The sequence below is a fragment of the Panthera onca genome, chromosome B1, assembly GCF_046562875.1.
Source record: "Panthera onca isolate mPanOnc1 chromosome B1, mPanOnc1 haplotype 2, whole genome shotgun sequence".
NCBI classification, from domain to species: Eukaryota; Metazoa; Chordata; class Mammalia; order Carnivora; family Felidae; genus Panthera; species Panthera onca.
Genome location: NC_138342.1, coordinates 31143424 through 31168064, shown reverse-complemented (window position 1 = coordinate 31168064; position 24641 = coordinate 31143424). Strand labels below are relative to the sequence as shown.

Sequence of the window (24641 nt, the reverse complement as noted above, 5' to 3'; positions counted from 1 at the left end):
TTGTGTTTGTCCCCTGGAAACTACAGCTGACATATTCCTTCGATCTGTGGCTTCCTGCGCATCCTTTAAAAATAAAGTCTCCTGGGGCGCCTGGGTGGCTCAGTCGGTTAAGCGTCCAACTTCGGCTCAGGTCATGATCACACGGTTCGCATGTTCAAGCCCCGTGTCGGGCTCTGTGCTGACAGCTCGGAGCCTGGGGCCTGCTTCGGATTCTGTGCCTCCCTCTTTCTCTGCCCCTCCCCTGTTCATGCTCTGTCTCTGTCCCTTAATAATAAATAAATGTTAAAAAAAAAATTTTTTTTTTTAAATAAAGCCTCCTTTCTGTGGCTGAGAAAGGCTGACAAGTGGGTCTCTGCTCATTTTTATTTTAAGGTTTTCATTTTAGATTTTTATTTTATTTTAAAGTTAAATGAGATCCTGCCACCGCCTTCTTTATTTCTCAACCTCTAATGGCTTACCCGCTTACCCAGAAGAAAGCATAAGGTTCTTATTATGCTTCACCTCTGCCTCCCCAGGCCCGGCTACCTTTACCTTCTTCCTGCTCCCAGAACTTACTAAGCACATTCCTCTCTCAGGGATCTTGAATCTGGTAATCCCTCTGCCCGGAATTCTCTTAGAGTACAGCTGGCTCTGAATCCCATCATTCAGCTCAAAGTCCTTTCCTTACTGCCCACTCTGTCGACATCTGAACCCCCACATCGTTCAACAAAACTAAAAGGCGACTTCCTTAACCAGACCCAGTTACTGTGTCTTGTTTATTCATCCTATGTATCCTTTCCAAAATGATCCTGTTCATTTACTTGATAACTTGCCTGTCATTTATTTTCCCCACACTAAAAAAAATAAGTTCCAGGAGAGACGGATCTGCCTTCTTATTCATTGTTGTATCCTCAGTGCCTGGCACATAGCAGGCTCTCAATGTTTGCTGAGTGAGTGAGTGAGTGAGTGCATGAATCAATGAACAGAATGAATGAATGAACTGAGAACACTGGCAGAGTTTGCTCTATTCTCTGCAGCCTCCTCTGACTTCTTTTAAAATCACATTTTCTGGAGAAGTCATCAAATTAAATAAAGGCCCATCTGTGGCTTAAAAGAAAAAAACACTTGCCTCTCCAGAAAAAGGAAACATTTAGAAAAGTTAGATTTCATCAGGCAGTAAATGAAATGAAATTCGTAGACCCATAAAAGGGAAGCCATGAACACATCTCTTACTGATCTCTTCTTTAGTTTACCAAAGATGTGTGACAGTTACCTGAGAACAGGTACCTCTTAGCTTGGCTATATTTCATTTTCCCCTTTTCATGTAACAGTTTTACAGCAGCCTTGAATATCTTCTTGATCTCATCTGATATCTCTTGCCAGGTCTTCTCATTGTTGGCTTTGGCAGAAGGCTGCATCTATGGAATTGTAAAAGGGAGATATTAGTCTTAAAATCATCAAAAGATAAGTCACTATTTAAGTGCAAGAAAAGCACTATTATTTGAAGGCCTACTATGTGCCGATATTATGATAGGTGCCTAACGGGCCATATCTCATTGAGTCCCCCTATAACCCTGAAAGTTAGAAATGATGTTCATGTTATGTGTGAATTTACCCGAATTACACAGAATTTGTTTGTTGTGCTTTCTTATTATAACAGGTATTTCCTTTTTTCTTTTTTACATATTTATTTTAATTACATTGAGTTAACACAGTGTTATATTAGTTTTACACGTATGGTAGAGTGATTCAACACTTCCATACATCACCTGGTGCTCATCACAAGTGCACTCCTTAATCCCCATCATCTATTTAACCCATCCCCCCACCCACCTCCCTTCTGGTAATCATCAGTTCTCTATAGTTAAGAGTCTGTTTCTTGGTTTCTCTCTCTCTCTCTCTTTCACTCTTCCTCTCTCTCCCACCCTCCCTCCCTCCCTGTCTTTCCCCCTCCTTCCCACCCTCTCTTTTTCCCTTTGCTCATTTTTCTTCCTAAATTCCACCTGAGTAAAATATTATGGTATTTTGTATTTCTCTGACTTCACTTAGCATTATACTCTCTACCTCTAGCCATGTTGTTGCTAGAGGCAAGATTTCATTTTTATGGCTGAGTAATATTCCATTGTGTATATTCCATTTTTATGGCTGAGTAGTATTCCACTGTCCAACTTCTTTATCCATTCATCAATCAATAGACACTTGGGCTACTTCCATAGTTTGGCTATTATAAATAATGCTTCAGTAAACATAGGGATGCATGTATCCCTCCAAATTCATGTTTTTGTATTCTTTGGGTAAATACCCAGTAATGCGATTGCTGGATAGTAGAGTGGTTCTATTTTTAACTTTATGAGGAACCTCCATACTGTATTCCACAGTGGCTGTACCAGTTTGCATTTCCACCAACAGCATAAGAAGTTTCCCTTCTCTTTTAACCGACAACACCTGCTGTTTCTTGTGTTGGTGATTTTAACCATTAACACCAACAGGTGTGAATATCTCATATTGGTTTTGATTTGCATTTCCCTGATGATCCATGATGTTGAGCATCTTTTCATGTGTCTATTGGCCATCTGGATGTCTTCTTCAGAAAAATGTCTGTGCAGGTCTTCTGCCCATTACTTAACTAGATTACTTGTTTTCTGGGGGTTGAGTTTTATAAGTTCTTTATATACTTTGGATACCAGCCCTTTATTGGATAAGTCATTTGCAAATATCTTCTCCCATTCAGTAGGTCACCTATTAGTTTTGTTGATTGTTTCCTTCCCTGTGTAGAAGCTTTTTGTTTTGATAGAGTCCCAATAGTTTGTTTTTCCTTTTGTTTACCTCACCTCAGGGGACCTATCTAGAAAATGTGGTATAGCCAGTGTCAGAGAAATTATTCTCTGTGCTATGTTCTAGGATTTTTATGGTTTCAGTTCTCAAGTTAGGTCTTTAATCCATTTTGAATTTATTTTTGTGTATGGTGCAAAAAAAAGTGGTCCAGTTTCTTTCTTTTGCATGTTGCTGTCCAGTTTTCCCAACATAATTTGTTGAAGAGACCGTCCTTTTCCCACTGGATATTCTTTCCTGCTTTGTTGAAAATTAAATATAGTTGTAGGTTTATATCTGGGGTTTCTGTTCTGTTCAATTGATCCATGGGTGTGTTTTTGTGCCAGTACCATACTGTTTTGATCACTACAGCTTTGTAATATAATCTGAAGTCCAGAATTGTGATGCCTCTAGCTTTGCTTTTCTTTTTCAAGGTTGATTTGGTTATTGGGGGTCTTTTGTGGTTCCATACAAATTTTAGAATTGTTTGTTCTAGTTTTGTGAAAAATGCTGTTGGCATTTTGATAGGGATTGCATTAAATGTGTAGATTGCTTTGGGTAGTGTAGACATTTTAACAATATTTGTTCTTCTAATCCATGAGTATGGAATGTCTTTCCTTTTCTTTGTGTCATATTCAGTTTCTTTCATTGGTTATTTATAGTTTTCAGAGTACAGGTCTTTCACCTCTTTGGTTAGGTTTATTTTTAGGTATCTTACTATTTTTGATGCAGTTGTAAATGGGATTGTTTTCTTAATTTCTCTTTCTGCTGTCTCATAATTGGTATATAGAAATGCAACCGATTTTCCTACATTGATTTTGTATCCTGTAACTTTACTGAATTTGTGTATCAGTTCTAGCAGGGTTTTGGTGGAGTCTTTCAAGTTTTCCAAATATAGTATCATGTCATCTGCAAATAGTGAAAGTCTTACTTCTTCCTTACTGATTTGGATGCCTTTTATTTCTTTTTGTTCTCTGATTCGTATGGCTAGGACTTCCAGTACTATGTTGAATAAAAGTAGTGGGAGTGGATATCCTTGTCTTGTTCCTGATCTTAGGGGAAAGGATCTCAGTTTGTCCCTCACTGAGGATATTAGCTGTGGGTTTTTCATATATAGACTTTATTATGTTGAGGTATTTTCCCTCTAAGCCTACTTTGTTATCATGAATGGATGTTGCACTTTGTCAAATGCTTTTTCTGTGTTTATTGAAATGATCATATAGTTCTTATCCTTTCTCTTGTTAATGTGATGTATCACACTGATTGATTTATGAATATTGAACCACCCTTGCAACCCAGGAATAAATCCCACTTGAATGTGGTGAATGATTTTTTAAATGTATTATTGAATTCAGTTTGCTAATATTTTATTGAGGATTTTTGCATCTTTGTTCATCAGGGATATTGGCTTACAGTTTTAAGTGGTGTCTTTATCTGCTTTTGGTATCAGGATAATGCTGGCCTGATAGGATGAATTTGGAAGTTTTCCTTCCATTTCTATTTTTTGGGATAGTTTGAGAAGAATAGGTATTAACCTCTTCTTTATATGTTTGGTAGAAATCCCTTGTGAAGACTTCTGGCCCTGGACTTTTGTTTGTTGGGAGATTTTTGATTATTGATTTAATTTATTTTCTGGTTATCAGTCTCTTCAAATTTTCTAGTTCTTGTTTCAGTTTTCGTAGTTTATATGCTTCTAGGAATTTATCCATTTCTTTTAGGTGGTTCGATTTGTTGGCATATATTTTTTCATAATATTCTCTTATAATTGTATTTCTGTAGTGTCAGTTATTTCTCTCTCATTTGTGATTTTATTTATTTGAGTCCTTTCTCTTTTTCCTTGATAAGTTTGGATACAGGTTTATCAATTTTATTGATTTTTTTCAAAGAATTAGCTTCGTGTGTGTGTGTGTGTGTGTGTGTGTGTGTGTGTGTGTGTATTTATTTGTTTTGGTTTTTATATCATTTATTTCTGCTCTAATCTTCATTATTTCCTTCCTTATGCTGGTTTTAGGTTTCATTTGTTGTTCTTTTTCTAGCTCCTTCAGGTGTAAGGTTAGGTTGTTTATTTGAGATTTTTTTTTTGCTTCTTGAGTATGCCTGTATTGCTATAAACTTCTCTCTTAGAACTGCCTTTACTGCATACCAAAGGTTTTGGATCATTATGTTTTCATTTTCATTGTCTCCATATATTTTTTTATTTCCTCTTTGAGTTCTTGACTGAACCATTCATTATTTACTAGCATGTTATTTAACCTCCATGTGTTTGTGGTCTTTCCAAATTTTTTCTTGTGGTTGACTTCTAGTTTTATAGCATTGTGGTCAGAAAAGTTGCATGGTATGACTTTGATCTTCTTGTATTTTTTGAGGTTTGTTTTGTGGGCTAATATATGATCTATTCTGGAGAATGTTCCATGTGCACTTGAAAACGTGTATTCTGCTGTTTTAGAATGGGATGTTCTTAATATATCTGTTAAATCCATTCAAAGCCATTGTTTCCTTTTTGATTTTCTGTTTAGATGATCTATTGATGTAAATGGGTTATTAAAGTCCCCTATTATTGTATTATTTATTAGTTCCTTTATGTTTGTTATTAACTGTTTTGTGTATTTGGGTGTTCTATGTTGGGTGCATAAGTATTTACAATTGTTATATCTTCTCGTTAGATTGTCCTCTTTATTATTACATGGTGACCTTTGACTCTTGTTACAGTCTTTTTTTTTTAACGTCTGTTTTGTCCAATGTAAGTATTGCTAGTCTGGCTTTCTTTTGACATTTGTTTGCATGATAAGCATTTCTCCATTCTCTCACTTTGAATCTGCAGGTGATTTAGGTCTAAAGTGAATCTCTTGTAGGCAGCATACAGATATGTCTTGTCTTTTTATCCATTCTGTCACTCTATGTCTTTTGATTGGAGCATTTAGTCCATTTACATTCAAAGCAATTACTGATAGTATATATTTATTGCAATTTTATTACTTGTTTTATGGTTGTTTCTGAAGATTTTCTATGATCCTTTCTTGTCTTCTATTATGTTTGCCAATTTGTATTCCTTTCTGTTTATTCCTTGCGTATTTATTAGTAATTTTTGATTTGTGGTTACCATTAGGTTTGTATATAACCTCTTCTGCATATAGCAGTCTATATTAAGTTGATCATCATTTAAGTCTGAACACATTCTTTTCTCCTCTCTTCCCCATGTTTTAGGTATATGTTGTATTTTATACCCATTTTTTTGTGAATTCCTTGATTGATTTTTTTTTACAGAAATATTCACTTTTACTGCTCTGTCACTTTTAGTCTTTCCTTCCCACTTAAAGAGACCCCTTTACTATTTCTTACAGACCTGGGTTAGTGGTTATGAAGTCCTTAATTTTTATTTGTCTGGGAAACTGTCTCTTCTCTCATTCTGAATGATAACCTTTCTGGATAGAGTATTCTTGGCTGCAGGTTTTTCCCATTCAGCACTTTGAATATATCATGCCACTCCCTTCTGGCTTGCAAAGTTCCTATTGAAAAACCTCCTGCTAGACTTATGGGTTTTCCCTTGTAAGTAACTGACTTCTTTGGTCTTGCTGCTAAAAAAAAAAAAAAATTTTTATCACTAGATTTTATCAATTTAATTACAATATATCTTGGCGTGGGTCTGCTTTTGTTGATTTTGATGGGAGTTCTCTGTGCCTACTGGATCTGGATGTATTTTCTTCTCCAGAATAGGGGAGTTTTCAGCTATTATTTCTGCAAATAAAGTTTTTATCCCCTTTCTCTCTTCTTCTTCTGGGACTAGTTCCCTAAGTCTCTTCTTGTTTTGCATAATTCTTTTTTTCTTTCTTTTGTTCAGCTTGATTACTTTCCATTGCTCTGTCATCTAGGTCACTAATTCATTCCTCTGTTTCTTCCAGCCTGCTGTTCATTCCATCAAGTGTGTTTCTTATTTTGTTTATTGAGCCCTTTATCTCCGCTATGTTATTCTTTTTTTTTTTTTTTTCAACGTTTTTTTATTTATTTTTGGGACAGAGAGAGACAGAGCATGAACGGGGGAAGGGCAGAGAGAGAGGGAGACACAGAATCGGAAACAGGCTCCAGGCTCCGAGCCATCAGCCCAGAGCCTGACGCGGGGCTCGAACTCACGGACCGCGAGATCGTGACCTGGCTGAAGTCGGACGCTTAACCGACTGCGCCACCCAGGCGCCCCTCCGCTATGTTATTCTTTATCTCTGTGTTATGGGTTTCACTCATGTCCTCCACTCTTCTCTTAAGTCCAGTGAGTATCCTTATGATCATCGCTTTAAATTCTCTATTAGTCGGATTACTTATGTCTATTTCACTTAGATCTCTGGCTGTGGCCTTGTTCTCTTCTTTCACTTGGTATAAATTTCTCTGTCTCCTCATTTTGTCTGTCTCTTTGTGTCTGTTTCTCTGTATTAAGCAAGTCACCTGTGTCTTCTATTCTTGAAAGTAGTGACCGCAAGAAGAGGTCCTGGAGTGCCCTGCAGTGCAGTGTCTCCTGTTTACCAGAACCTGGACCTTCAGAAGAGTATCCTGTGTGTGTTGCTTATACCCTGTTGTGGTGTCTGAGTCACTTTTTCTTTTAGTGCAGTCATCTGTACTGACTCTCTGCCTGTTGTGGGCTGTTCTTTCGCTCTGTGGTGTTAGTGGAAACCAGATAGGCCATCTCTGAGGGGGTGTGCCCGCCAGGGAACTTGGGATGGGGCGTCAGTGCTAGCAAAATTTGTGCTGGGCCCCTGGGCTTACGTCAGATCCTTGAAGTGCTAAGGCAGTCGGGGCTGTGCCGCAGGGTGGCCGGGGATGGGAGGCTGGGTGGGGGGTGTGGTGACGGCGAGGCACGTCTGGGTCTGGTGCTAGAGGGCGGCTGAGGGCACATGGCTGGGCATGGCATAATGGCAGCTGTGGGCCAGGCAGCGGCAGGGTGTGCAGAACTTGGTTTTAACAAAATTTTCCCTGAGCTCAAGGTGAGGCTAGTGGGCCAGTCCTCAGGACTCATGGGTATGGTGCACTGCTAGCAGGTTAGGCAGCAAGTGTCTCTTGGGTTTTGATACAAATTTCATAAAAAAATGATCCCTTCAATATCCTCTAAAGAGAACCGAAAGTTAAAAGAGAGGTGCTCATATGTTTCCATTCGTCTTTAGTTGTTTCTTCTTCGTTTGTTTTTATGATTCTCTAGGCAATCGAATGGGAGGACTGCCTACCAAACAAGTAACATTTATAGAGTCTTGGTGATAATCTTATTCACACCTTCATTAATTTAACAAAAATTTATGCAGAAATACCTGCATGGGTGGGGTTTAGAGAATAACTTAAGTTCCCCTGGAGGATCTTAAAATCAAATGACAAAGGAGCATCTAAAGCCAATTAAATAGTAACATATGAGCAAGTGCTCCCAAACCACTATGTAAACCTGGTTTCCTGAGGTATTATGTCTTTTGATATCTACATTTACCAGCAACTACATTTCCTCCTGGCATATATATTTAACTGAGGAATGGCTTGGATATGTCCTAATACTCCCATCCATAGAAGCAAGAATCTTGCAGATAATTACTTTGAATAATGCATGGAAGGGGACGAAGAAAAATGAAGGATCCTGACATGATTTCATATTGCATGGAGAAAATGCTTTATGTTAAATACCAGGATGACAAATACATACGGTTCTTGAATGAAGAATTGTCGCTAAGCCAGGGCTGTTGTCCTCTCAGAGATGCCTGAGCACCAAATATATCAAGGATGTTCTCTTCGGAAGAGGGATGGATATCTATGCCTTCTTTAAATTGAAAACAATGTGTTTTTTTAATTAAGTAGGCCCCACACCTAATGCGGGGCTTGAACTCGTGACCCTGAGATCAAGAGTTGCATGCTTTACTGACTGAGCCAGGTGGGCACCACCATGCCTTCTTTTCAATCTGTCTAGGAATCCTTAATAAGGAATAGGCCCATCCATTTTCTCTTCCTCCTTTATTGTTTCAGGGGACACATAGTAGATACATTTAGGAGCCAAACTGGAGAGGAGACAATGATAACTGTTTGCATCATGAATCAACCTCACTTGAAGATTCTACACGATATACAAGAATATAAGTTATGTATGAAATGTTTAAGGACAGTTACTGAATTAATCAATGAGAGACTATAATAGCTAGGCAGACTTTAAAAAGACACCCCCCCAAAGAAACTTCCACAAATCGAAAATACAACTGTTAAACTTGAAAATTTTATGCATGAACAGAGTGGACACAGCTGAAGAAAAAAATTACTGAGTTGGAAAAGACCTAAAATAATCTGGAAAGCAGCATGGACAGCTAAGGGAATTGATAATGTAAAAGAGAATCAAGAGACGTGGAACCTAGACTGAAGTGGTCCAGTGTAAATCCAATTATAGAGTAAAACCGAAAGAACAGAGGAAATAGAGGAAAAACATTATTTGATAAGATGGTAGCTGAGAAGTTTCAAGAACAGATAAAATACATAAATTCACACATAGAGGATGTATGACATATATCATTCAGAATAACATAGGTACATTATGGCAAAATGGGAAAAATAAAAATATTTTCAGATGAACAGAGTTTATCACTAAGAGACCTCCATTAATGGAACTTCTGAAGGTATACTTGAGAAAGAACCCCCAGGAGGAAAGTCTGAGAGGCCAAAAAAGAAAGGTAAGTAAAAACTGGAAAGTTTCAGGGTGCCTGAGTGGCTCAGTCCATTAAGCATCCAACTGTTGCTTTCGGCTCGGTTATGATCTCACAGTTTGTGGGTTCGATCCCTGTGTCAGGCTCTGCACTGACAGTATGGAGCCTGCTTGGGATTCTCTCTTTCTCTCTCTCTCTCAAATAAAATAAACTTAAAAAAATTGGAAAGTTTCTTAGCTTTGGATTGTGTTGTTCAAAAGAAATGTAGGGTCAAGGGCAGAATAATTTTCTGTCTACTGTGCCTTTTCTGTGGAGGGAAGCATCTCTGGATGATGAACAGTGGAGAGTAATGGACACATATATACTTTGGAGAGAAAGATAACTCACTGCATTTTTATTGCTTTGCAGCATTTCTGACTTAGGTCTGAGGTAATAAGCCGCTGGCACCGAGTTCTCATCGCGACAGTACCACTCTTCCAGGAGCTTCGTCTCCAGCTTCGCCTCTATGGCAGCATCCAAGATCATTTCAAACTCCGAGGCTTCGACTTCTCCGGGGATTCGGATGTTCCCATATTTTTCTCCTAATAGTCCCTGTGTATCCACAAAAAAGTTCAGGTTAGTGTATCACCAAGAAAATTCCTTCTGTCGTATTCACATCCTGTAGCTACTTGATAAATAATAAATAGACACCAGGTACATTGTTCCATCAGTTGTTTTCTTTTAATCACAGCATATACTTTTTTCCCCATGGATTATTTAATAAGTAAAATCAGATCGTTTATATTGTAATCATAATAAATTCATATACTGAGAATTGAGATTGCATATCATATTAGGCAAATTCAACATACAGAATTTTGTCGCAAATTTATTTTCCCAAAGTTTACATGATACAGCAAAAGTTGTTCTATTCTGACGTTTTTTGTTTGTTCATGACAAAGAAAAATGACATGCTGCACTCTATGAAATATCAAACATGTAAACTCCCAAACAAAAAAATTGCCTTGTGAAGAGTAAACAGTATATGATTCCAAGCCCCAGATTAACACGGCTACAAATGCAAGTAGGAAATCATTGAATGCAATGCTACTGTGGACCCCAGTATAACTAAAAACAATTCAAAATGTAAACAGGACACAATTTTCTCCTTATGAAATTCCCAAAGAAAAACATGCTCAGTGTTATGTGAAGGTGTGAGGGACGCCTGGGTGGCTCAGTTGGTTAAGTGTCCAACTTTGGCTCAGGTCATGATCTCACAGTTTGGTTCATGAGTTTGAGGCTTGCTTTGAGTTCTGTGCTGATAGCTCAGAGCTTGGAGCCTGCTTCAGGTTCTATGTCTCTCTCTCTGCCCTTCCCTGCTTTCACTCTGTCTCCCTCTCTCAAAAATAAATAATAAACATTAAAAAAAAAAAGGTGTGAGAAGATACCCACATAGCCTTGACAGGGGTATAAATTGATACAATTATTTCACTGAAATATTTGATTCAGGCAGACTGTATTAAAAGCCTTAAAAATCTATATAACTTTCATCTTGGCAATTTTTCTTCTGCAAAATTATCTTTAGAAGATAATTAAGGTTGTACATATAAAGACTTACCAGAATATTTATGCTGATACTGTTTTAACAGGAAAGAACTGGCATAACAACCTAAGTGTCCTGCCCATGGGAACATTTAAATAAACTCTGGGACCTCTGTTCAAAGGATGCAGCAAGTCATATTCTAGAACTGTATTGATGTAAAAAGATTATTTTTTCTTTTTCAAGTTTTTGTTTAAATTCCAGTTAGTTAACATACAGGGTAATGTTAGTTTCATGTGTAGAATTTAGTGATTCATCACTTACATAACACCCAGTGCTTATCACAAGAGCCCTCCTTAATGCCCATCACCCATTTAATGTATCCCCCCCCGTCCCCCCTCCCCTCCAATAACCCCCGGTTTGTTCTCTACAGTTAAGAGTCTGTTTTCTGATTTGCCTCTCTTTTTTCTTTTTTCCCCTATGTTCATCTGTTTTGTTTCTTCAGTTCCACTTTTGAGTGAAATCATATGGTATTTGTCTTTCTCTGACTGGCTTATTTCACTTAGCATAAAATATTCTAGCTCCATCCACATCATTGCAAATGGCAAGACTTCATTCTTTTTTATGACTGAGCAATATTCCATTGTATATATGTACCACGTATTCTTTATCCATTCATCAGTCGATGGACACTTGGGCTCTTCCATAATTTGGCTATTTTTGATGGTGCTGCTATAAACGTTGGGGTGCATGTATCCCTTCGAATCAGTACTTTTGTATCCTGTGGGTAAATACCTAGTAGTGCAATTGCTGAATTGTAGAAGATGTTTATAATATATTATTAAGTGAAAAGGGAAGTTACAAAACAGTATGTATGATTCTAATGTTTTATATATATATATATTACATATATATACAAGAGAAGATTGTGTATATATGTATGTACAAACATACATATACATGTAAGAAAGGTTTTATAAGAATGCACAGAAGTATTATCAATTATTATCTTTGGGTGGCTTTAAATTTACTTAGATTCTTTTATGAACTTCTTGGTTTTTTTTTAAAGTTTATTTATATTTTGTAGTGATCTCTACACCCAACATGGGGCTCGAACTCACAACCTTGAGATCAAGAGTTGCATGCTCCACCAACTGAGCCATCCAGGCACCCCTGAACTTACTGCTTTTTTATTAAGAATTTGTGTACACATTATCACTTTGTAATGAGAAAAACAACAAGGATTAAAAATTCTTGAGGCGCCTGGGTGGCTCAGTTGGTTGAACGTCCGACTCCGGCTCAGGTCATCATCTAGCAGTTCGTGAGTTCGAGTCCTGTGTCGTGCTCTATGCCGACAGCTCAGAGCCTGGAGCCTGCTTCAAATTCTGTCACTCTCTCTCTGTCTTTCTCTCTCTCTCTCTCTGCCTCTCCCCTTCTCATGCTCTCTCTCTCTGTCTCTCAAAAATGAATAATAAACATTAAAAAAATTTTAAAAAGTTCTTAAACCTAGTGATGCGGTCTATCCTGCTTTGTGGAACCATACTTCCAAGCTCCTCTAAATGTCTGCTTAAGCTTGCGGTTCTTGCAGTGTGGTCCTCAGACAAGTAGCCTTGGCAACACCTGGGGACTGACTAGGCCTGCAAATTCTCACGTCCCATCCCAGACCTGCTCGTCAGAAACTCTGGGGGTAGGGCCGAGCAGTCTGTGTCTTCGCAGGCCCTCCAGGTGCATGAACCACTGGCTTAAGCTAGTAAAAATGTTAGCTTCTCTAGCATCTGGTGTTCCAATTACTTTTCGGTCTTATCTAGTAGCAACAAGGAAGGAACATAATGAAACTCCACGACAAATCTATGCTATCCAAGACAAGTTTGTCTGCTTTATAGAATCCATGGAAAGATTTCTCCTTAATCCGTGGGCACCGTCATCCTTTCCTCCTGTTGAATAGTACCTTAACCCTGAACTTCAAGCCTCGTTTACCCATTGGAATGTGAACTGTGGTTTGGCTTCTGACCTTGGTCCACTTCTGAACTACCTCTACTGCTTATCACTGCAGTATCCAGAGTGTCATCTCATACAGGCAGGTGAGAGAATTCAAGTCCTGGTACATCAAAGTCCCAACTAAATTCCTAACCTAAACTCTGTTACAAGATAGTAAGCCCCATAAGGACTGAGTCCCGAGGTGTTGCTTCCTAGCACATAGAAAACATATGTATTTTTAAAACCCTATTTATTGAATAAATGAATGAACCAAGGTAGAGAAAGAAATCTTTAGACTTTGCTCTCTTCTCAGCTGAAGCTTCTTCTTGTGTTCAGAGGTAATATTTCAGCTCTTAACAGGGGGACTAACAATTTGGGAAGGTACCAGTCTTGTCTGCAACCTTTGTTTCAGCCTGTGATCTTTTAATAATTCCTGTCTACCCACATTCCTGGTTGGGCCATGCCCTGTCTCCTTGGGACATAATCTGTCTCATCTAATTGGCTTACTCAAGCTGATTGTGGCTAACTGAACTCACCTTTTCAAGCTCAGGTTTTCTCAGTACTAGCCTCAAAGAACAGAGAGGAGGAAGATACAACCCACTCGTCCTCTTTGGCTGCATAAAGGTCCTTTGGAAGGGCCTTGAATGGAGGGACACCACCACTTTATTATTTTAGCATGGTAAACAAGGGTCTTTGGAGGGTTCTGTTGACATAAGGGTGTTCTAACTTCGACTCACTGTATCAGCTTGAAGGCCACGTGGGAACACTTTCATTATAATCTGCATTTGTTTTGGGCTATTCTTGACAACAGGCTGTAGGCAACAAAAATAATGTTATTTTGAGTTGCTTCTCACTTTCTATTTTGTGAAGGAATAATTGACATACAATGTTGCAGTAGTTTCGGCTGTACAGCATAGTGATTCAATATTTGTACACATTACAAATGGTCACCACAATAAGTCTGGTTACCATCTGCCACCATACAAAGTTGGTAGAATATTATTGACTGTGTTCCCTGTGTTGTACATTATATCCCCGTGTCTTATTTATTTTATACCTGGTAGCTTATACGTCTCAATCCCCTTCACCCATTTCATCTACCCCCTCATCTCCCTCCCCTCTGGCCACCATCATTTTATTCTCACTTTCAGGATTCCTCTTCTAAAATCTCGTATGTTAAACTTGGATAAATGAGCACGTATGACTTCTCATTCTGCCACAGATACAGAAGGAGATGACATTTTTAAGGCTAACCAGCCTGAGGATTATCCTATTCCTGTTGGCTAGTCTGGATAAGGGTAGTCACCATTTTTAGTCAGGGCTCTCTATCATGAGGAGTGAGGTTTTAGTGCTGGGATGAGCTACCTAGAAAACCCATATGGGCAAAATAGGGAATACGCAGACTTCTAAGTAGTAGCCACTGGAGGAATCCAAAAAGGCATTCAGTGGAGTCTGGCCATGGATGGAGGATATGGAGGACAGCCAGAAAATTAAATATGGGGTTAATTGACCCTTCTCCAGCTAGCGGTCAATGAAGTCCAATACCATGGACCCAGCTATCAAGGTCCAGGGCAGGACTGGCTGGATCTGGGATATGGAGTCAGGAAGAGGACAAAATAATGGCTTAGCAAAGCAAGATGGTATCCTAGCACAGGACCATCATCACTGCACTAGCAGTGAACTAACTCCTGGCTCTTTATCTTTCTGCCCTAACTAAGGCTGGTTCCAGAGCCTAGGGCCGGGTCAAATCTATGGATCGGTTTCTAAAATGTGTGCCATGGATTACCCACACCTGGATCACTCAGGGTGCTTGTTAAAATGTACGTTTCAAGATCACTTCTCAGACCTGAAGAACACTGTGGTTGGCAGCCCAGGAATATATGCATTCTCAAATGAGATCGCAAATGAATCTAGAATTTGAGAACCACTTCTACGGGCAATGCATATGAGTAATGGTTAGCAAGCACCGAAGGGGCAGGATGGGGAACACGGCAGGTCAACATAAAAATCGAAGGCTATTCAAAAATAATTATTTGAGTGGAACAGCTGGCACCAAATACTACAATTATTGGATCGATATCGTAAGGCAAAATGTTTTTTAGAGGAGAGATACTAAAGAAGAAAAAATATCCTCATCCAATTCAAATAGCAAATGTATATCGAGCACCTACTCTTTATAAAGTGGTAATACAGAACTTCAGAAAAGTAATGATGTGCTACAGGCTTAGAGTTTCTTATTGGATTGTTCTCCCCAAGTCTTTTCCTTCTATTGATTCTTCCTTTAGGTGGAATGCTCATAAATCATGAAGCAGTTACTTTTCAGGAGTCCAGGACAGGATTCTGTCTTAGTCTTATCTTGCTATTTCAGAAATAGCAAAAAGAGAAATAGCAAAAGAGAATTTTGCCACCACATTTTTCAGGAAGACTTTATGGGGTTCTATGTGGCTATAGTTTCAAGGTAACTCACAAAGCATGCCTATATCTACCAGGGATGGACACAATCAATTTAGAGTCGGTTAACCTGGTTGCAAAGTCCAGTACATATGGTTGATGGCTCAGAGTGGGGGTAGAGATACAGGACCATACTTAGGAGGCTAGCAGTCAGATTTGAGGTGGCAAGATGGAGTCCATCTTGGTTTTCTAATTCGATGATTCCTTAGTTCTGTAGTCACAGGCAGTATCCATGAATGACTTCAGAAACTATGAGCAAGAGTCCACCGGCAATAGAATATTCACTAACTCGTCCATATCCTTCTGGCCCCAGTGCTCAAAAGCTCATTTTTTGCTTAGTTAAATCAAATTTGCCCATGTGTGGGAGAAATTTGGTGGCAAGTTGAGGGACTACATTTTTTGCATTGAGGTCCATTTTTTTTAACTACACTATATAGATCAATCTACCTGTGTGACCCTGTATGGAAGAAACGCATCATGTCTGAAATAATTTTTAACTTTTTATTGAATTGCTTAACACACTGTCAATATACATATGAACATAAATCTATGGAATTTCTCCTGTCTGCAGAATCACCATAATCACCTCTCCCACCCCCTAATCAAATGTGAATACATTTAAATTGCCCATTCTTCAACACTGAAGATAGGTAGGTGGAAACAATCCAGTTGAGTTGTCAAATAGAATCTGGGAGTTAAGTTCATTTGTCTGAACAGCCTAAGATAATCTTCTACTATTTTCAAGGTAGTTTCTGCATGTAAAATCCTAGCATAAGAAATGCTTCAAGACAGATGCTTTAGAACTAGATAGAGGTGATGGCTGCACAACACTGTAAATGTACTAAATCGTTCCACTGAATCGTTCACATTAAAGTGGTTAATTTTATGTTCTGTGAATTTCACCTCAAGTGAAAAAAGGAATGCTTTCTGAATTTTTCAGTTCTTTGCAACAGGAACTTGAATGTAAAAGGACTCTACTTTTTGTAGCTCCCTTTCTTTATACGCTGATATAGATACATCTAATCCCATTGCTTTTAAAGGCTTAGAACATTTTCTTTCCTTTTTGTTGATGTTTCTTTTCTACTGGGCAAACACTGATCCCCACCCCCACCTCTCTCTGCTCTTCAGGTGCACTTGGTTCTCCCTGGGCTTGCAACTGAGAATCCTTGGGCTCTGAGTCTGATGGTATGCAGCTTATGTTGTAATGGAAAGAACAGAGGGATTGAAATATTGGTAAAGGTGTCAGTAAGCTCAGTGTGTCTTTTACTCTGTTGTGGGGTGCCAGGAAAGGCATGTGAAGGCAGTCTTTTTGGGGTTATGGGTGAGATGCCTTGTAGGCAGGTGGACGACTGCTCTGGGCTGCTATTTATGAGCCAAAACTCATGGGGGCAACTGGAAGGGAAAGGAGAGATCTTCCCCACACTGGCGCTATCACAGGCTGAAGCAATACTCATAAATGCCCTGTGACTAACCCAGTCACTAATGTAAGGCAGGTGCGACTCTTCCTTCCTTCTGTAAGATTCCCTTTTATTTCTTAAAATAAAACCCACATTCATATACACAATTTCCCCTCAGGATTCTGTGAGGTAGGTAGAATCGCAGAAGAAAACCCCATCTCACAGACCTCCACTGGCTTGCCCACGACCACCTCTCTAAGAAGACGTTCACGTACCGGCAGTCGAACATGGGGCTTTTCAGTCTTTCTACTTCATCAGGTTACTGTGCTATGCTCCCTCCTAACAGTGCCTTCCAGTGGCTGATTTGCCCGTGATGGCTCTTCCAGCCAGTGCCCTTGGCAGGGCCACCATCCACGGGCACGCAGTCTGTGTGCAGCACACCCCCAGGGGGCACTGTTCACAAGGACGGCAGCATGTTCAGTGTTATGGCCCTGGCTGTTGGCATTCTTTTTATCGGATGTATTGTTGGGTGGAGGGACAAGCACGGTCGCGATGGACCTATGACAAGGAGCTCATAGCCAACCTTCAGAGAGCTCTGCTGTTGAGTGGGGCCCCAAAACCAAAGGGTCAGTACCTGCTTTCCATACTTAATAGTATTTTCTCAATGTTTCTTTGAAGTCAACAGGCAACTTTACAACTGACTTTTACATTTTGAATATAAACGTAATATAAAGTACTTTATTTAGAAATGAATTGCAACTCAAATTACTCAAACATGACATTTCATATGCCATAAGAGGCAAGAGTAAATGCAGAGAAGAGAATGTGACGATTAATTTTATGTGTCAACTTGACTGGACCGTGAGGTGCCCAGGTGTTTGACCAAATGTTATTTCTGGGTGTGTCCTTAAGGGTATTTCTGGATGAGATTAGCATTCGAATCAGCAGACTGAATAAAACAAAAAGGTGGAGGAGGAGAGAATTTACTCTCCCTGCCTATCTGAGCAGGGACATTGGTCTTCCGCCCTCTGCCTGGGACTTCCATCAGTGGTAGTGCTGGGTCTCCAGCTTGCCGACGGCAGATTGTGAGACTTCTAACTTATCTGTTAGAATTAAATTATGTCCACACTAAAGACGATCTGGATAAGATCTGCAAGAAAGGTTTATCTTTTGGCGCCAAAAGACAGAAAGGTAATATCTTCAGAAAACTGGGCTTCTCTTGGTCATTAAAGGTGCACTCTTGCATACGGGGTTGCCAAAAGTGGGTGTTAGCAGATATGTTTAGCACATAAAGCACTTAATTATCCAGATACCCATGTTGGAATTAACAGTATATTCTCATTAGACATTTACTGGCATCTGTCTATGGGCAAAAGGATCTATCCACCTCCCACCATTTGTACATAGTGAGCCCGTGTTTCACATACCACAAAAATGAATTTCTGAAATACGACCGACAAAAAGATACACTCTTGCACGCAAATAACCTGCATGTCAATAAAGAATATTTTGAAATTAGGAAAGGCAGATGTTAAGAATGACCTTCTTTCTCTGAGTCTCAGCTTTCACATCTGTAAACGGAGGTAATACTTGAGGCTTTGTGTATTTGTCTAGCAGCACATCCACTCTGGTTTATTGTGAGAATCAAACGGCTGCTACAGATGAAATGCTTTACATTTCACAGAATGCTTGGCACACTTGGCAATATATATATAAGGCACCACTACTTTACTCGTAGTTTATAGAGAAACATACGTACGCAATACACTCAAACATACATGTAACGGGAATAAATCCTGAGAAGTACTACTGGATAGGTAGATAAAGGAATAAAATACCTCTTGATTGCAAAAAGGAAAACAGAAGATAGCAAGGAGGAAAAGAGTGGGTAGCTAGTTGCTTACAGGTGTAAGATGGTAAGAAAATATATAGCCCTGGGGCACCTGGGTGGTTCAGTCGGTTAAGCATCTGACTTCGGCTCAGGTCATGATCTCACTGTTTGCAAGTTCAAACTCTGCATCGGCTCACTGCTGTCAGTGCAGAGCCCGCTTCAGATCCTGTGTTTCCCTCTCTCTCTGCCCTCCCCGATCTCAAAAATAAACATTAAGAGAATTGAAAAAAAGAAAATACGTAGTCCTGTAAGGACAAACTCCTCTGTTCTTGAGCAGGGGAGGAAAAGAGGTTTCAGTAAACTATGTGGGGTTCACCATATTAGCTAGTCAGAGTACACAGATGCACGGAGTTAACCTTTGTGGAGAATTCAAGCAGTGCTTTAGGGACAGCTGACAACCCTCACGTCAAATAAGTTCTAAAAAAATGGAGCAGTTTGTGTCATCAGTGTGTTCCTAACCATGTTTGGAGGAATTGAGTTACTTAGGTTCAATCATTCTACCAAAGAAGTCCAGCATTGCTTTGGACTGAACTGTGTCCCCTGAAATTCATATGTTGAAGCCCTAACTCCCCCATGTGATTCAGGTAGGGCCTTAAGGAGGTGATTAAGGTTGAATAAGGTCATCAGGGTGGAGTTTTGTTCCAACGGAACTGGTGCCCTTATAAGAGAGAAAGAGACACAAGCATTCTCCTTGCCTTACAGGGACACAGCCAGAAGGAAGCTGTCTTTGAGCCAGGAAGTGGTTTCAACAGGATCTGACCATCTTGGCACCCTGAACTTGGACTTGTAAACTCCAGAACTGTGAGAAAAGACCTGTCTTTTTTTCCTTTTTTAAAAAATTTTATTTAAATGCAACTTAGTTAACATATAGTGTAATAATGGTTTTAGGAGTAGAGTTGAGTGAGTCATCACTTACATATAACACCCAGCGCTCATCACAAAAGTGCCCTCCTTAATACCCATTACCCATCTAGCCCATCCCCCCACCCAACACCCCTCCAGTTTGTTCTCTGTATTTAAGCGTCTTATGGTTTGCCTCCCTCTCTGTTTTTGTCTTATTTTTTCTGAAGCCTCCCAGTCTATGGTATTTTGTTATTCTAGCCCAAGCTGATTAATATAAACCTAATGAACAAAACGAAGCAGATTTTGTCAGTGTAAGATCTGGTATTTCTGGCAATTCATCACTAAATGTCCTGAGGGGGTAAATTCATAGATTAAATGATTTACCAATTACATAAAGTATGCAACAGAATAAGTTAATGCTTCCATCTAGTTTGAGAGTCTCAGCTCATAATCAAATTATAATTTTACCTTTTTTCTTTTATGGTTTAACTATGGCTATTTACATACTGAAACCCACTGCTGAACTCATTAATAATAACATATCAATAATAATTCTGCTACCTTTTACTTATTATGATGTGCTTCTGTGTGTAGGAAGTTCCATTACCTAGAAAATATTGGACACAACTCTTGCTCTTTAGAAACACCCAAGCAAGGGAAGCAAGCGTAAGTGTGAGAGGATTGGGTAATAGAACCACAGGAAACACAGCCATCCTGGAGCTGGTGGTTAATTCGCATCAGTTTCAAAGTACAGATCGTAACCCTAACTGTGGCCCGTTGCCTCACAAAACTGAGAACTAAGAAATGTGTAAGGATTACTGAAATTCTAAAATGCTAAAGGAGTAATTCATTGAAAAAGTGGATACAAAAGAGCCAGGGTGTTTGGGGGGGGTGGTGTAAAAAGGAGTGGGGAGAGCGTTCTGGACACAGAAGTGAGATGCTGTTATTTCAGTGGTGCTGTCCATGAAGCAGTCACAAATAAGGATCTGTAAGTCCCAGGACTAATCTGGCTGGAAAAGTAGTCCTGGAAGTCATCATGTATTCATTCAGCAAATATTGAGCATCTAACTTGCAGGGTGACCAACCATTTCGGTTTGCTCATGACTGTCCCAGTTTGAGAAGTGAAAGTCCCAGGCAACCTGAGACCATTGGTGACATGTAGGCACTCATGGTCCTTGCTCCTTTGAGCTTTTAAAGAGAGCACTCTGCTATCTGTATGAATTAGGTACTTTAAGGGAGAATTACAGAGTGGAAAGAGAACAGGGCTGAGGACCACCACGTTTGAGTGTGGGCACAGGGCAGGAGGAGGAAGAGTGGAACAGTGTCACAGAAGTCCAGAGGGAAGGGAACGATGCTGCTGAAAACATTCATACAGAGTTCTCATAAAGCCATGGGAAAATGCATAAAGGACATGAACTGGTAATTCATAGAGGCAGAAAAGCAAGGGCCAGTGAGCATGAGAGAGAACAGTGCTCAACTCTAGCTTTATGAATGATCACAGAACTGTAAACGCAAACACATGTGATTAAGGCTTTTTGCTAATCAAACTAATACCTAATAGTGCAGAGGCAGAAGGAAACAGGCACTCTGACACAGAGAACCAGTACAAATGGGTATAACCCTGCTGAGGATGTAATCTGGCAGTAGGTAGAAGATTCTACTTTGAGAAATCCATTCTACTCTGCATAAAGATTTGTTTACTAAGATGTTCAGCAATTTTTAGCTTATATTTTGGTTTTATTCTAGAAGATATATTAAATATACCAGTGTTTGTGTAAACAAGAAAACAGAAACAAATTTCCCATCAAAATCAATTCACCTAAGGTGTGGGACAGAATTCTGCTTGAGTTTCTATTTTTCTAACTCTGAGAATTTAAAAACTAGAGAAACACAAAACATAAAATAAACAACTATGCCTCCACAGCCTAGCTTGGCCACTCAACATTTGGTCATATTTTCAAGTGACTTTTTAAAAATAGGCTTTTCGTACTGATGAATAGACTCTTCCATTTTTTAAAATACAAATAATACCATACTAAATATCCTACCATTAAGTTAGTAGATACTGAGGGCATTATGTTCATGGAAATGACATCCGTTTATATTTAACATATCGAAAGTCCCACACTCAGACCAGATTGCTACCTTCATACTTAAAAATGTGGATTCAAGGGGTGCCTGGGTGGCTCAGTCGGTCAAGTGTCTGATTCTTGATCTTGGCTCAGGTCATGATCTCACGGTCTGTGGGATGAAGCTCCGTGTTGGGCTTTGTGCTGACAGAGCAGAACCTGCTTGGGATCCTTGGTCTCCCTCTCTCTCTGTCCCTCCCCTGCTTGCACTTGCCTCTGCCTTCTCTAAATATAGTTACATAGATAGATGAATGAATGGAGTCCAGTCATGTTTTAGTGCCTGTGGAGCCTGGTTCTTGCAGCCATTGTCCAGCTGGCTGGGTCTGTATCCCGGCTTGGATACATCGCACAACACCTCGTCCACAGGGGGCTCTCCCTTCTCTTCCTGCTGCCCTGCAAGGGTCAGCCCCGGTCAGTGTGTCTAAGGTTCTTTTAGAACTGCCCATCCGTGTGCAGATCCTGTGAGGCTTTTCAGCACTGCTTTGAAAGCCTTCCCAAAAGAGCTGAATTGCCGATGCATGCCTCTGGTCCACAGTTCCAAGCAAAGTTTCTTCTTTTGAACTGGGGTTAGAGAAGAGAGGCCTAGAAGGAAGCCTGGCATCTGCACCATGGGCCCGAGGGCTGGACAGAAGGAAAGCTGGCTTGAGTGTTAACTGTCTAAATGGCAGCATTATTAACGGGTCCCCATTAATAAATAAGGCCTGGGCTCATGAAGGTCTATGGCGACTTACAAGTGTCCCCCTCAGTATTTGCCTAATTCATAACTGATGTTTTACATTTTGAGGTTCTCCTAATATCTTGCATAATAATCTCTCCTCTTAGATGGTAGTAAATTGAGCCAGTATTTTCTTTTTGTTGACCCAGTATTTTCAAATGCATTTAAGTGGTTTTCAGTAAAAGGAATGTACATTTGAATATTATCCTTTTTCTTTCCTGATGGAAAATATTGAGTTAAATATGGAATTATTTATGGCCATCCATATTTCCTAGGCTCTAGCAACTGGTGATAAACTAGAGTCAAAATTATTGCCACAAAATAGGATTGACCTGGCTTTCTATCTACCCTCCATGGAGCTCAGAATCCTGAGTTCCTCCACAAGAGTTCTGGGAGACTCAGGCAGGGGGGATTTCAGATTTGCCCTGGGGTTTAGTGGTCATGCTACTCTGCCGTTTTGCCTTTGCAAAGCCTTCCAGTGTCTCCAGAAGCAGTGGGAAAGAGCAACAGCTGGGTTGTGGGGGCCTAATCAACACTGCTACGGCAGCCAGTACCCACCATGGACCATAATGCTAGAGCTGATGCCTGAAGACCTTCATGCCAAGGGTACTGGTGACTGATGTCAAAGCAGGTGTTAAAGAGCAGGTGTCCCTCTCTCCTCCCATCCCCCACAGATGCCAGTGTTGCTGTCTGTGGTCACTGCAGATGCCTGAGCTCCTGCCATCCTGAGTTCTTAGCTGTCCACAGCTCCATTTGCTCTGACCATCCTCTTTTCTCCTTTCCCAATCTGAGGACGTGGGCTGTACTTAGACCCACCCCTCCCTTCCATGATGGCCTTTTTCCCTGGGACCAAACTCCTACGTCTGGTTTTACCCTTCCTGGATGAGAAATATCTGGAGGCTTTTCGATGTAACCATTTTTGAAGGGACCCTCCACCATTCCTCTCATCGCTGCTAACTTGTTTGAATTCTCGAGTCAGGGCAGTTTCTTAGACTCATTCTAGGGTTCGTCTTCCAGTAATTTCAGTGATTGTGCCTATTGTACAGTAACTGATTGATCCAGCACCACTAGCTCTTCCACATGAGAGGGAGAAATACGAACCAATCACATGCCATTAACTTATCTGATCCTTGTAACACCATTGTGAATTCTTGCTTCCATGTTGAAGCCGAGAAACTGGAAAATCAGAAAGGTCAAGTAACTTCCCTAAGATCCCACAGCTGGTTAAAGATGGAGTTCAACTCTGAGCCCACGTCTTCCTAATGCAAGTCCATAATCTTTCTACCGTATCATGCTTTCTTTAGGGAGACTTCCAAATGGCTAGTTTATCCCTTAGGCATCTTAAAAACTCTTTAAAATAAATTTCAATAGGAAAAAAGTCTCAGCTGTATTTTATACTTTTATTTCACCTTGATGTAGATCTTAAACAGAAGACAATGGGTGCAATTTAACTTTTATTGATGAGGTGGTACTGAGAGTGGTTAAGAACACAGTCTCCTGCTGTGTGACCTCAGGGAAGTTACTTAGCCTCTCTGTGCTCCAGTTTCTTTATCTGTAAACTGTAGATGACAACAGTGCTAATCTCCATGGGTTGCCATGTGGATTAAGAGTATTAATTTAAGGGAATTAGAAGGGTAACTGATCATAAGCATAAATGCTCAGTCAAGGCTACATTTTAATTGATGAACCAGTCAATAACCTATCACTGTGTACTACGTTGATCAAATTCTTTTATACATTTTTATTCTGTAAATGTCAGGCTGCGAGCTCTCCTTTTTCCAGCTGTCACAATACCCATTTCCAGCAGACTTCCTTTACTAGATCTAATGGGGAATGAGAAACTGTACCAGCCAACCTTTTATAGAACTGTATATTAAAGTGAGTCTGACTGACATTTGAAGAAGACAGATTATTGGTGACTTTGGTATAGTTTCATTACAGCTACTTCTGGAGCATAAAGCTAATTTATCTTTATTTTGGAGTGTCAGATTTTTATTTTTTGAAGTGTTGAGGCCACTGAAAGACTGATCTCCAGATGAGAAAAATGTAATTCTCTATAATGTGAAGAAGTACAGTGCAGGCACCGGTCATTTACAAATAAACCTTACGAAGACTTTGAAACATCCCCCAAAGTAGAGAGACCAACATAATGAGCCCACAAACCTATTTCAAGGTTCAATAATTACCAATACTTTAATAATCTTGTTTTATCCATCTTTGGCAATCCCATCATTTTATCAAACAAAAACAAAACAAAAAACCCTCAGCATGTATTTTTA

At 39.8% G+C, this 24641-nt stretch overlaps 1 protein-coding gene across 1 annotated transcript in view; it reads right to left on the bottom strand.

The window, feature by feature from the left end:
* The window catches only part of NWD2 (NACHT and WD repeat domain containing 2), a 185696-nt gene that overhangs the window by 15158 nt on the left and 145897 nt on the right, over positions 1–24641 (bottom strand). Inside the window, exons 4-5 of the mRNA XM_060655267.3 lie at positions 9828–10031; positions 1253–1397 (exon numbers count right to left, since the gene is read on the bottom strand). Coding sequence (XP_060511250.1) covers positions 1253–1397; positions 9828–10031 — 349 coding nt within the window. The remainder of the gene's footprint in view (positions 1–1252; positions 1398–9827; positions 10032–24641) is intronic.